This window comes from Euwallacea fornicatus, chromosome 14, assembly GCF_040115645.1.
Source record: "Euwallacea fornicatus isolate EFF26 chromosome 14, ASM4011564v1, whole genome shotgun sequence".
NCBI classification, from domain to species: Eukaryota; Metazoa; Arthropoda; class Insecta; order Coleoptera; family Curculionidae; genus Euwallacea; species Euwallacea fornicatus.
Genome location: NC_089554.1, coordinates 4,820,937 through 4,834,138, shown reverse-complemented (window position 1 = coordinate 4,834,138; position 13,202 = coordinate 4,820,937). Strand labels below are relative to the sequence as shown.

The 13,202-nt window shown below is 34.9% G+C and overlaps 1 protein-coding gene and 1 long non-coding RNA gene across 2 annotated transcripts in view; one reads left to right on the top strand and one right to left on the bottom strand.

Moving 5' to 3' along the window:
- The first annotated feature begins 225 nt into the window (after window positions 1–225).
- On the top strand, window positions 226–2,919 carry LOC136343422 (uncharacterized). Its single transcript, XR_010732782.1, has 3 exons — window positions 226–649; window positions 702–847; window positions 1,930–2,919. It is a non-coding gene; the product is annotated as an uncharacterized lncRNA (long non-coding RNA).
- A 2,714-nt stretch (window positions 2,920–5,633) lies between these two features.
- LOC136343427 (uncharacterized) overlaps window positions 5,634–13,202 on the bottom strand; it is a 56,816-nt gene continuing 49,247 nt past the window's right edge. The window contains exons 11-27 of the mRNA XM_066290151.1: window positions 11,935–12,047; window positions 11,668–11,793; window positions 11,493–11,615; window positions 11,251–11,430; window positions 10,938–11,196; window positions 10,193–10,434; window positions 10,059–10,133; window positions 9,872–10,003; window positions 9,457–9,766; window positions 9,225–9,403; window positions 8,926–9,027; window positions 8,498–8,867; window positions 8,310–8,433; window positions 8,101–8,249; window positions 7,779–8,032; window positions 7,356–7,616; window positions 5,634–7,129 (exon numbers count right to left, since the gene is read on the bottom strand). Of these exons, the coding sequence (XP_066146248.1) occupies window positions 6,839–7,129; window positions 7,356–7,616; window positions 7,779–8,032; window positions 8,101–8,249; window positions 8,310–8,433; window positions 8,498–8,867; window positions 8,926–9,027; window positions 9,225–9,403; window positions 9,457–9,766; window positions 9,872–10,003; window positions 10,059–10,133; window positions 10,193–10,434; window positions 10,938–11,196; window positions 11,251–11,430; window positions 11,493–11,615; window positions 11,668–11,793; window positions 11,935–12,047 (3,290 nt within the window). The 3' untranslated portion in view covers window positions 5,634–6,838. The remainder of the gene's footprint in view (window positions 7,130–7,355; window positions 7,617–7,778; window positions 8,033–8,100; window positions 8,250–8,309; window positions 8,434–8,497; window positions 8,868–8,925; window positions 9,028–9,224; window positions 9,404–9,456; window positions 9,767–9,871; window positions 10,004–10,058; window positions 10,134–10,192; window positions 10,435–10,937; window positions 11,197–11,250; window positions 11,431–11,492; window positions 11,616–11,667; window positions 11,794–11,934; window positions 12,048–13,202) is intronic.

The window sequence follows — 13,202 nt, the reverse complement described above, 5'->3', positions numbered from 1 at the left end:
TAAATAGAACAATAAAGGTCATTATTTAAAGAAATATTTGCTTGTCGCACTGCTGATATTTCGATCCACCCAACAAGGACTAACTGAAGAAGCATGCATTTCCGAACAGGTTACATCCTAGCATTTTTCTAAGGCCTAAATTCTTGTATTATTCCAGACATTTTCCATTATTTCGACAAAGAAATAACCAAAGCAACATAACAAAGACTTCGAGTTATCCGAAAATCGGAAATGTGTTTTCATATAACAATCTCATTAATAATCCAGAAATTGTGGATTATAATGGTTTTGTTTTCCAGGGCTCATTCAAGTAACTTTTAAACGTCAGCTTGCGTGGTATTGATGAGCTCTCTTTCCCCGAAACGACTTCAATATATATTCATAAATTCTTGAGGCCGAATTGAATAGGAGCGGAATGTTGGGAAGTAAAAGATTTCAATTCAGCAAATTACGGGCGGCACATCCAGCGGAGCAGTTTCCCTGGATGTGCGGCGCTATATCGATTCACCACTGTGAACTTTGACATTTTAAAGCCGCGTTCTGACGTCAAACGTTCCTGTTCTCGGATGCATCTCGGCCCCTACTTTTGGCCCAGTGAACCTCAGCTAAATTGGCCGTGAAAACGTTTCCTCGACGTCTCTTATTGCAGGCACCCAATCTCTTCAAATTGTCCTAATGCGTATAATAATGTCACTTTTCAGGAAGTTTCCATGGAAGGAAAAATGGGATTGGACGTGAGAGGAGACGAAGCGGTGCGGGTACTTTTAAGCATCATCTACAAGTTTTTAGCTTTTAAATCTGAACGATTTCTGCGAGAGCCGGCTTTGGATACTTGGAAATTTTTTATGTAAGAATATAGGACTTTTGAAAACGTTGGTACAATCTTAAGGATGTGAACGTAGAGCCAAAAATAGTAAAAAAAATCCTATAAACATTTTATTCACCGTTACTCAGATATAACGCTACAAAGGGTTTCTGTCAAATGGATATTTTTTGAAATGACTTTCTCTCTGATTAAAATAATGGAATGAATAATGTAGATAGTAATCACATTTTTAACTATTATAAATTTGCACAAAATTAATTATATGTAACGGTAATTTTCTAACTACCCTTGACAGAAATTTTTCGAATATTTTTATTCCTTTGAATTATCGAATAAAAAGTATTATTTTTTTAAGAAAAAAAAATGATCTACTCTTTTTTGGAATTCTACGTAGTTTAGTCATACATTATTTAAAAAATAATTATTTATGACTAAACTACGCAGAATTCCAAGAAGAGGGAGATTTTTTCTTTTTTTCAAGAAAGTCTAATCTATAAAAAATATTATTTACTTGATAAATCAAATGAATAAAAAATATTCAAAAACATTCCCTTAAGGGTAGTAGGTAAACCCTTATATATAATCGATTTTGGTGACATTTATGATAATTAAAGACTCTCATGGTATGATTATTACCTACAATTATCATTTCATTATCTTAATCAAAAATTAGTCAATTTAAAAAATATCCAAATGACCAGACCCCTTTGAAGGGACACATCTTAGTAACGGTGTTTTATCAGCCCAATGTTTAGAGGAACATTTTCTATTATTTTTGACTCTGCTTTCACCTCCTTAAGTTTTGTACCAGCTTTCCCTATATAATGGCTTTTCTCTCTTTACTCTCCACTCAATCCATAATTCTCAGCAATAGCTATTTCAAGCATTTAATTAAATATAAACTTTTTCCTTTACACTCTCTCAGTTATTCGCACTTCTTCACGGAGGAGTGCTCATAGATTTCCCATAATTCTTCATATCTCAATAATTTTGGCGGAGTCCTAACATATGCCCCTTCATCGGTTTTTGCTATCCAAAGCATCGCGACTCTAGATTATTCCAGCTAACCCATTTTCCAATCTCTTTGGATTAAAACTCAACAGCTTACAGCGTATTCCGAAGTTGTGCTCCGACGCGCGCATCGTTAAAAGGGGCTCCATCGATTCAGACCAGCCCTGACCTCGACCCACTCATCCGGGATGGACCCGCGATCAACGTGAACTCACCGGAAGGTAGGTTAACAACTAATCCGGGCCTATATTTAGCCTGTTTAAATTTGCATTAAAGTGCACAAGAATTATTTACCGATTTTAGACGATATTTGAACTGAAAATTTTACGGGGCCTCATATGTTGGGAAATTATAATTATTTGTTGGGGATTGATTAAAGTAAGCACTATCACACAGGGAACACAAAAAGGGTGGAATTGGTCAATTAACATTCATGCATGGATTGGTCAGTAACACCTACGGGTGGCTTTAGGACATTTTTTTAAAGTACGTTTCAACCTGTGATAGCCATCATCAATTTCATCAACCTCTTGTGCCACATCTCGCACGCACTTAGAAAAAGACTAATATGTTTTTAGAAGTTTTTTTTGCCAGATTTTTGAATAAACTATTATGATAAATATGAGTAATTGGTATCTCAACAAACTGCGACATGATGTAAAGACCTTTTAGAGCCACCCTGAACACTCAAATGGATAAGAATTGTAATTACGCTTTGTCGATTTCCTTTTTAATTCCTGAAGAAGTTCTGGTTCAAAATTGAGATTTTATAAAACTTTGACATGGAAAGATGTTCTTCAATTTTACGAGAGAACTTTCCCGTTGCCCCGAATTTCATGGGACGTTAATCGAAATTCCAACTGTGTTTATTGTGCGCATATAGAAGACGTAAATCCTCCGAAATTATGGTAATATCTTGCATTGCCAGCAGGTTTATTTCTGCTGACCTTGTTTTTATCTATTATATAATATTTAGGGTAACAATATATGTTAAATCTTTAGAACTGTTGATTTACTGCTACTAGTACTATAAGTATTATAAGTTTTTTTCAATAAAACCAATAATCTATAGTAGTTAAATACCGTGCAGCTCTAAATTGACTGTTAATTTTTTAACAACCTGTTATTAAAAAAAAATGTAATCACCATTAAATATACAACCAATACTATCTTTCGACGTTTGTTTATTTTTTTAAATGTTGCTTCGTCATTAGTAACGCAGAATGGCTGATTTCTTAAATTGAACTATGGGTCCCGTAACACCTCAAATTAAAGGTCTTTCAAAACCACATTCAATGTTTTATTGCGATTCAAAATCTATCGATTAGTCTTAAAAAAAAAACAGGCTTCAAAAACTAATCGATAGATTATGAATGGAACTCCACCATTGAATGTAGTTTTGAAATACCTTTAATTTGAGGTGGCACTTCATTCTCTTTGAATTTTTAAAAATCGACCATTTTACTCTTTAGCTGACGTAAACAACATTTGAAAGCATAAACAAACGTAAAAGAATTGTATTTTTTGGCCAATTTAATGTTGTCTTTGAATTTTGAAAAAATAAAGGCTCGTAAAAAAGTTAACAGAAGGAGTCAATTTAAGCCACACAGTATATATATGTTGAACCATTGAAAACTTTGCACCCGACTTATTTTGAACTACGATCAAAACATTGGAAATTGCAGTAACACGTCGATTTTTTTACTGACGAGATCACATTTTAACATTAAATGCAGATCTAGCATAACGACCCCCTGTGCGGGGGTGCATTAAACTATAAAGTATCAAATTTTCCAGTGGACGAATTGGAAAATGTTTTATATTCTGTTTAGAAGCATGTAGTTTCTTTCAATTTCGAATACAATGAAATACATTCATATATGATGAATGTACATTAGAAATCATTAAAATATTTTTAATTTTTCATTCAAACTGAGTTATTGCTATGTAAACCTGAAAAAATGGTTGTAGCGATGCACATTTGAAAAATTGAAAGTGATATGTTTTAGACATAGCTACCTCAAACTTATTATAATTTTCCAATATGTAGCTGCTTTAAAATTTGTAGATCACGTGAGTTTATTATTTAACGGGTGATCTAAAATTTAAAAACGATTACATATTAAAAATTATGTCACACTAAAAGTGTTATTTGACCTATAGTGTCATTTACCGTTGGAAAGTCCGATGCAGCCTAGCGAAGGGGGTTGTTTTGACGGATATGCATTTACTATTAAAATGTGTCTCCTTAAAAACAAAATTGGCGTGTCACAATAATTTTGAATATTTTGATTAAATATGTCAAATAATTCAAAATAAGTCAGATAGAAAGTTTTCAATGGTGCACTCTGTATTTATTAGCTTTAAACCTGTGTTTTAATTTTCATTGCCATCTTTAAAAATTGAAAGAGACAAGTTCAAATAAAAAAGTTATGCTTATTATATTCTTTGATATACAAGGATCCAAAAGCGTGTTCGGTATGTTCTTCCTTACAGATTATTTCAAAAAATATGAACTATACTTTTTATTGAGCTGCCGCTTTTAAATTTTGATAAAAATCCCGAATAAATGCATCATCATGCTGTTTCTTGTAACGTCACTTATTTTTGTCTTAACTGGCTACCCCATCTAAATATTACATATGGTACTAGCTGCTCAGCAGGGGCAAACTCCATCTATGGCACAATGTTTAGTTTAGCTACTCATCCCTAGATGGCTACATAGGGAACTACAGAGAAATATTTAGCATAGTGTTGTGTAGATAGCGCCACGTCAAGTTTCAAGCAACCCACAATACAAATAAGTTATTCTTACGTAGCCGTTCGTAAGTGGTTATTTTTTTGTACCCAAAAATTTTGTCGTGGAGGTGGGAAACACTATTAATCTAAATGTATTTGAGTCTCAATTAAAAAAAAAAATGACTTGGCTAAAGCTGAGTGGCAGCGTTTATGTATCAACTTTTGAACCCAAATGATTTTGAAACTAGGGTAACTGATTTTTTGTGCTAAAATTTTTATAATTTTTTCCACAAATATGTCTTCGACAAACTAGTGACGCATATGATAATTTTACGTAAAAAATTAAATGAGAATTGAGGTTTTTGGATTTCAAGGAGATTGGGTTCCGCAGTAGTAATACGATAAAGCTGTGATATACCGCATTCAAAACTCGAATCGGACAACTTCAATTTTTAGGTCAATTTTTATTTTCGCCGCCGCATATCAAAGTTATGTCATACACTAACAACAAAACCAAATCTCGTCGAAATCGAAGCACTGAATTTTGACTATTTTTTTTTCTTTTTTAGACAATTTCGTTGTCTTATGTGACACTCTTTTTACTAAGACCAAACTTTAGGGTGAAATGTACATTTTGATTTTTTTCCCAAAAATAATTTTATCGGAAAATTTTCTCTTCGCGAAGACAGTAGTATTCGTAACAATTTGATTCACCCAATTCCTTAAAAACATATTCATATATCGGCGAATTAGTATCGCATAAGTTTTAGTAATGTGGTATTAGGGGTAGTAATTCGATGATGACGGGCAAACTGGAAGTCAGCCAAGTATAAAACAAGGAGGTTACTATTGAAAAAGAACCAAGTGTCTCGAAATTTCGTTTGGGATTAAAGTATGTCTTGGAAATGGAAAGGAAAGACAGCAAGGTGGTTGAGTAACAGTAAATCCGCTAATTTGATCTTCGTATATTTTGACGATATATTAACATTTCTTCACTATGAAGAATTTTCTATGTTGGCAAACTTTCTTGGAAAAATCGACTTGTAAATGAAAATACTTTATGTCTTCGGAGCATTTTATTTTGTGCGGAAATAATAATTCACAGTAATGTAATAAATAAAATAGCAAACTAAAGACAAACACAATAATAAAATTTTAACATAAAACAAATCTTAAAGTAAAAAAGTGAAGTATATATAAGTCGAAGAATACAGGTTCGCAATAAGAACAGCACAAATCAAAATATATTAAAATCGTGAGACGCGGAAATGCCTGACTTAAGCACTGGTTAACAAATTTTCGTATAAAAATGTCAATACATCGATATCTTAGCACCCAGGTATTATAAAATTCTTCAATATAACTTAGGACAGATATATACATAAAAGTGCATAGCAATCACATCAGCACACCTAAGCAATACAAAAGCTTTTAACTTGGGAGAGTTATTATAAAATGATTTTTTTTGCTTTTTTTTTATTATTAATATATTTACTGCAAAGAACTGAAAAGCCGCCGCCCAAAAATTTAACCCATCGATCGCAACAAAAGCAACGTTAATCAGCTTAACAGTTCAATTGTTGAATGTCAGTGAACTTTATTACATTATCGACTCGTACACCTTAAGTATAATAATTAGTAATATTCTGAAAACTACCCCGTAGGACGTATGATAAATTTTTATAAAAACGTTATAAATTTAAAAACCATTAAAGTATCCTTATAACAGACACGTTAAGAGTAAGTACCACCACGTTTTTGATTGATAAGTGGACCTAGTAATGTTGTTAATGTAGCCCTTGAAATCGGGCCGTTAACGATGCCAGAAGACTCCGTTTCACACCAAGTCTATACTATACGTGCTAATATAACCTAACGTATTAATACTCTAAAAAAAAATTAGCATAGGTCAACGTAAGAATCCCCGAAAGGTTAAAAAACGATAGTTCCTTCAAGCGCATATATACCCACCCCCATCCATGCAACGCATCTCTCCACTCCTACTTGCTCATTCGTTAATAAGTTAAACCTTAACAATAATTTTACAGATTAAGCTTTTTCCTGTCGTTACCATTCCTACGTTAATTAAACGAGTCTGGGCAGGAGAGGAATTTAAAAATTAACACAGCTCTGTAAACACAGTTAAAGGGTAAATTATCAAAGGCTCGAATCGTAACCTCAAATTGAAATTCTGTTGCCCTATTATGAAACATTTTAAATTAAAGTAATATGTTATCGTAGTTTCTAAAAACGGTCTTGTATTCAGTCGGCAGGGGTGGGATCTATTAAGGAATTACTTGTTTCGATCAATAATTTGTTATCTAACGGAGAGTTGTCCTTTACTAGGGTTTCAGTCCCACCTTGGTTGACGACATTGTTAACAATTGTGATTTCTTCAGTTACATTAGCTGGGGCTACGCCGTTTTCTTTGGGTTTTTCGATTTTCGTTGTTTTAGTTTTCGAAATGGTCTTGAAATCTGCAGGTCTCTTGGACATTGTTACTGTTCTAGTTGTGCTGGATGTTTTAGAAGCTACAGTTCGATCAGACAATAACTGAAACGAAAAATAGACTGATAATAGATTGAAATACTAAAATGTATTTAATATCCACGTTCTCGTTCCGCCTTAAAACGTATGAAAAATAATTTAATAACTCCTTGCCTCTCTAGGAAAACAATTAACCAATTCGTAAATTTACAATTATTTACAACTTTTTTTTATAGAAATAATATAGCGTATATGTCTGAGCTATGCCTATAATATTTTGTCTTTACTATACCTTAGTTTCTGTCTTTTTCACGGTGGTAGTCGTAGTCTTTCCAACAAGATTGCTTGATGCAGTCTTCATAACTGTGGTGGTCCGGCTAGCGGTAAGCTTATTCGCGTTCTCTTTTTTTTCTTTTTCTACATCTGCACTCTTAGTCACCGTCTTGGTTAAAGGTACGCGAGGTTTCGCTGTTACACTTGTGAGGGTGCGTGGCTTAGGAGATGCAGATGTTGGTTTAGGAGATGTGAGTGTTTTGGTGGTTGTAGTTGTAGACTGAAAGCAAGAGATATTTGGTGAATAATGTGAAATGATAACCATGAAAATAAGAACCTCTTTAATAACAGAAACATTTAAATTATTAATACTTCAAAACTGGACATCAAGCGAAACGTATGAATGTAGTAGGTTTACGTTATCACATTGTGCCTTTGTTACCTTTGTGATTGTACTAGTAGTAGTTTTACTAGCAGCAGCCGTAGTGGTCGCGGTTCTGCTACTAAGCGGAACTCTAGGTTTAGGTGCTGCAGGCGCTTTCACAGAAACGGCAGAAACAGCAGGCTTTGAGGACAAGCTCCTGGGAGCAGAATTAGGCCTAGTTGCTGGCAATTTAGCTGGACTCATCTTGGGTGCCGTCGCAGTTGGTCGAGTGAACGTTTTCGTTGCCGGAAGGTCGATAGGCGTTTTTCGGGCTGTAATAATTATCACAATAAAATACACCACGGTAAATTGCCAGCAACGTGTCTTTGACACTACGCACTTAAAGTCTTAGGAACAGCTTTGAGATTGGCGGTGGCCGCCGGTTTAGTGATTTCAGTCGATTTCGTGGTTGCAGTCTTTGGTTTGGGTAAAGGCCTCGAAGAAACGACAGAGGTGGCTTTAGGGGAAGCACCAACAGGCTTGGAAGTTCTGAAAAAATTAAGCAAGTCTTAGCCATTTATAAATAACTTTAATTGATTACAAACTTACGCGACTTTGGGTGGAATTTTTGCAGTAACTCCAGATTTTGAAACACTAATCGGTGACTTTGTGGAAGGTTTCGCAGTACTCGTTCTCGGTGATGGAGAAGTAAACTTCCTAGGCTCCACTTTGCCTTAAAAAAAAAACATAATTTGCAATTAGACAGACTACAAAATATATATTTTTCAACATCTTACCAATGGGTTTTTTCTTCACTTTGTCGGATGTGGTAACCGCGACTGTTTCCAGTGGTAATTCAGTGATAACTGTTGCTTGTACGGGCTGTACAGCTCCAACTGCTGGAACGATTACATCTTCATGGGGAATAATTTCGGGTACTGACAACTCCGATGAGAGAACTGTCTGTGACATTAACAATGACTCGGGTTGTGGTGGTTCTTGTAGTGTGTCCAATGATATTTCGGTGTGACTTGGCAACGGAGAAGGCGCGTTTACATCATCAACGGCCTTACTCTCCTCTGAGGGAGTCAAAACAGCTGGTTCAGCGAATTCCGGTATAATACTATCAGTCTTAATGCAAATATGTTCATTTGGTTCACTAACAAACTGTAATTATTATTAAACATTATAATCCGAGAAATTTATCATAGAGATGAGTAATTACGTTGTCTAAATCATTGAAAGAAGACTCTACTGGAGCGGAAGGTTCGAAATCGCTAATCTCAGGTTGGCTTGGATGTTCTATAAGTAGGGAGGGCACACATGCCTGCAAATGACGAAAACTCATGAATGCACTAATCAGAAACTAGTTCTGAAGATGATGACAGATTTGTCACCGAAACGTGAATAAAGGTTTTCGCCTAAGCTTTTCCAGTATGGCTTATCTTGGTAAAAAAATCTCCATTAATTTTCACTTTGGGTCGAAATTTTGAAATCATACGTTTCGGTTTGTAAGATACTCACCTCAAGCAATGGCTGTCGAAGTTCACAAGCGCCGATGACAATATCCTCCTTCACAGAATCATCAAAAACGGAAGAGTGCGAAATTTGTTCAACAGGAGACGATACATCGTCCTTGACAGAAGATGTGATTTCCTCCTCCTGTTTCATTTCTTGAATTAGATCTACAGGAGATGGAGGCGCTAAAAAAGTATCGCACTCATAATTACATCGTTAAAAACGTTCCCTAACTAACCTTGCATGGGAAGAGCACATAATTCGGGTTCTGCCGAGTATTCGCAGTCCAGCACAGGTTCGGCGGTTAAGTCATCCAAAATACCTAGCTTTTCAGTAGTTAGAAAGTCCACATCGCATTTTGGCGAATGCTCTCCTTTGGTCACGTTTAGAGCAACAGTAGGGGTACATAAGTCAATAGAAATCTGCTCTGTATCAGATCTCAAGACAACCTGCTGTTCAGAAAGGGGATGGAATTCTGGAATAGGTTCTTCATTGTTTAAAAGAACTGGAACATCATCTGCTTCACTCAAACTGTTTGATGCAATTTCCTGTAAAAAGTAAAATAGTTCAACAACTAAAATTCAATATTTTGAACCATTTTTTAAGTGTATTTAACATATTCATTCTTTTCATTTAAGATAGGGTTTACTCACATCAATGTCGAGTAAATCGGACTTTTCATGCACCGGAGACTCGATTAATTTGGGGTCGGGAGTTGGCGAAATTGCCTCTAGAACAGGTGAAGCTGGTAATGGTTCTATGATTGGTGATGCCAGATCAGATTGCTACAATGTCAGGTATGAATTTTTAACATTAGTCTTAAGTAGTTAAAAAACTTACCGGTAATAAAAATTCTGCATCAGTAGCCTCTTTCTGTAATTCAGTTTCAACATTTTCTATTTGCAGCTCAGGTTGCTACGATTGCAAGTATTAATTGTCAACATAACAGTTAAATGGTTTAAAAAATGACTTACCGGTGACGATACTAAAAGTTCCGTGGTTTTTTTCTCTACCTTAGTTTCGACACATTGTAATTCTGTTGCCACATCATCACATTCTTTGGGAGTATTTATCTCAACACTTTCAGAACTCACGTTTGAATCAATTGGTTCACTAGGAGCGTCCAAAGGTGAAGCTAATTCTTTTTCGTCGTCTTGCGACAATTTATCCAAATCTGTCGTTTGAACAGCGGCTGCATCGTTATCTAATGGCAATCCTGGAAAAGCCATTAAAAATCGTCTGGATTCGAAGAACAGATATAATTAACAATAAAAATAAAACAATCCAATAAATAACATGAATATAACGTCCACAGTGTAGAAGTTTAACTGAAATCAACAATTTTTGCTAAGGCAAATAGATTTAGTGTATAAAAAAATTGTTTATTAAATATTTAGTGCACATAAAAAATGTAAAAATGTAAATAAAATATTTTAGCTAAACATAGAAAGATACACCAATTTCTATTATTTTGAGAAATATTTGTATTAGTTATTCACTTCTTACTCTAGTAGTTTCTCTGCAACAATGCTTTATGGAAAAATTTAAAAAATGCCACAAATATTATAGACACATTATGCCGTGTGATATTTATTACTCCTATTTACTTTCGAATGATTCAATAATAGTCATTGAAGTGTGTCTGCAGACATAATGGTGAATGAAGGGTAACGCCTTAGTATTTAACATCTTTACTTAATAATAAAAACAAAAACTCACCTAAAGGATCGTGCTCCGGTAAATCTGATATAGTCTCGTTAAAGCTTACGTTCTCTTTATTATCGAAGCCGCCTAAAAAGTCATCCAAATTATCAGGCACCTTGTGAACTTTATTTAAATCATCCTCGTTCTCAAACGGATTCGCTTCTCCTTTCTCCGCATAAAAAGACATGGACATAGGATCATCCTCTTCTTTTGGCAGTGTTAATTCCGAGTCAAACGAGGCGTTTAGCTGAGCAGTATCGTCTCCATATTCGGCCTGAGATTATGAATATTTCTACATTTTATTCAAAAAAACACTTAAAAGACAAACCTTAGTGGAAACTTCAGACTGATCAAATACTTTAGGAGTGAACGGAGCGGCATTCGGCCCGAAATGAAATTCATCGGAAGGCTTTGCAGGTGTACTCCCTGGTAGGAATTCTGGAATTTCGTCTATGTTTTTGCCGTTCAAAAGTCCCTCTATTTTATCACCAACAGAAACATCAAGGTCCTAAATAACGATTGATGCGTCATTAGAACTCTAATAATTTTTTATGTATTAATTATACTTACACTATCATGTCCATTTTTATCAAAGTCACTGGGCCTGGACTTTACTTCACACTCAAATTCATTCTCAGATGGGACTTTACTTAAATCCACTTTCTCAGGCCTTTTTGGTGACTGACTCAAAACCTGTAGTTAAAAAAGTTAAATGAAAATATAAAAAGGTTAAAACCTGTAACACCTCTTCTTTTATTAGGTTATGACAGGCTGGTGATGGGACACTGCGAGTAGGTGAAACAGGAACAAATTCTGCAGCATTGGGGTTTAACTGAGACATCGCGTCGTCTGATTCAGATGCCTCGACAACCTGCAGTGAAAATTAAAAATCATGGAAAAATTCGCTAGTTTTAAATAAAGAATACCAATTTAAAAGAAACCTCAAGTAAGTGTTGAAATGCCAGAGGCATGTCTAAGAACAATTAAGCGATTGTTAGGCAATATCTCTTACCGTTTCAGGTTGCAACGGTATGGTTTCAGGATTTGCTTGGTCCCCTTTGATGTAATTCCACTCGTCCTCCGAGTCACTTTCTATTGGATTAACTTCTAAGCCTCCATCATGAACTGCAAAAAATCAATATTTCCTTAATAACTATTTAAAAATTATAACACAACGTTTAACACTAGAAATCAACTTTATTACTTCCGCAAAGTTAATATTCATATGAACTTATTATTGGATAATGTGGCCCGTATTTCAATATTTTACCACAATCCCACGTAAATGTAGGTAATTGGACCATATTCGACACGTAAAATTTTCAAGTGAGTTTTAACATTTTATGACATCTAAAGATCGCTTGCATAATCATAGAAATAACTGCTGAAGGATTTGATTTATTTTCAAAGATCTTGTGCTAGTGAGTCACTATTCATTGACATACCTGTCGCGTCTACGGCCTACCAAATAGAGAATGATCAAGCTTGTGTATGCATTATTAAGCAAGAAATTGCGGTCAATACTTTGCTGTCTTTTAATGGCTACCTCATGATTAATATTCGTCTGGTAGGCGCGAATAACGATGTAGAAATTTTGAATAGAAGTAATTAACAGATCACATTCATTGCTGCTGCGGTCGCTTACATAGCCGAATACAAGAATTTTTCCTTTAAGACAAATTTTTAAGATTCATTATTTTACATCGTTCTCAGGCTAGGAGACATGTTGCACTAAACTAAGAACTAAACAACCTCCATGTAAAACATCATATCTGAGAAAGGCTATCGTTTATCATCGGAGTCAGTTTCTATATTGTGGATGCTCAGCTTTTTCTCTAAAGAGTATTTTTGTCCTTTTATTAATAGCAAACTGGATAGGTTTTGTCAGAAAATTATAACTGACTTGTACTTCTTAGAATAGATGAAGCTATTCTAAATTTATTTGAGGTTTAATGCACGGAAGAGGCCAGGACATTATTTTTAGGCGAAGAGAGACTGGATGGTAGGAGTACACGACACAGATTAGATGTGAAGAGCGCATAATTGTTTATAAATTAGATGCAGAGAGGGCATGTTTGTTTACCTATTTTAAATGGAACTGTAAAAATTGAACCACATCTTAGGACACAAAATCTCAATCCAAGACTGATAAGATTGCAATACGGAAAACGCCACAAAATGATAGTTTTCCGTACTTCTCAATAATTCACAATCAATATCGTTGTGAATATTCTCAACCATATCATTTTGCAGCTGATGTGCAGGGGTTGGCACGACATC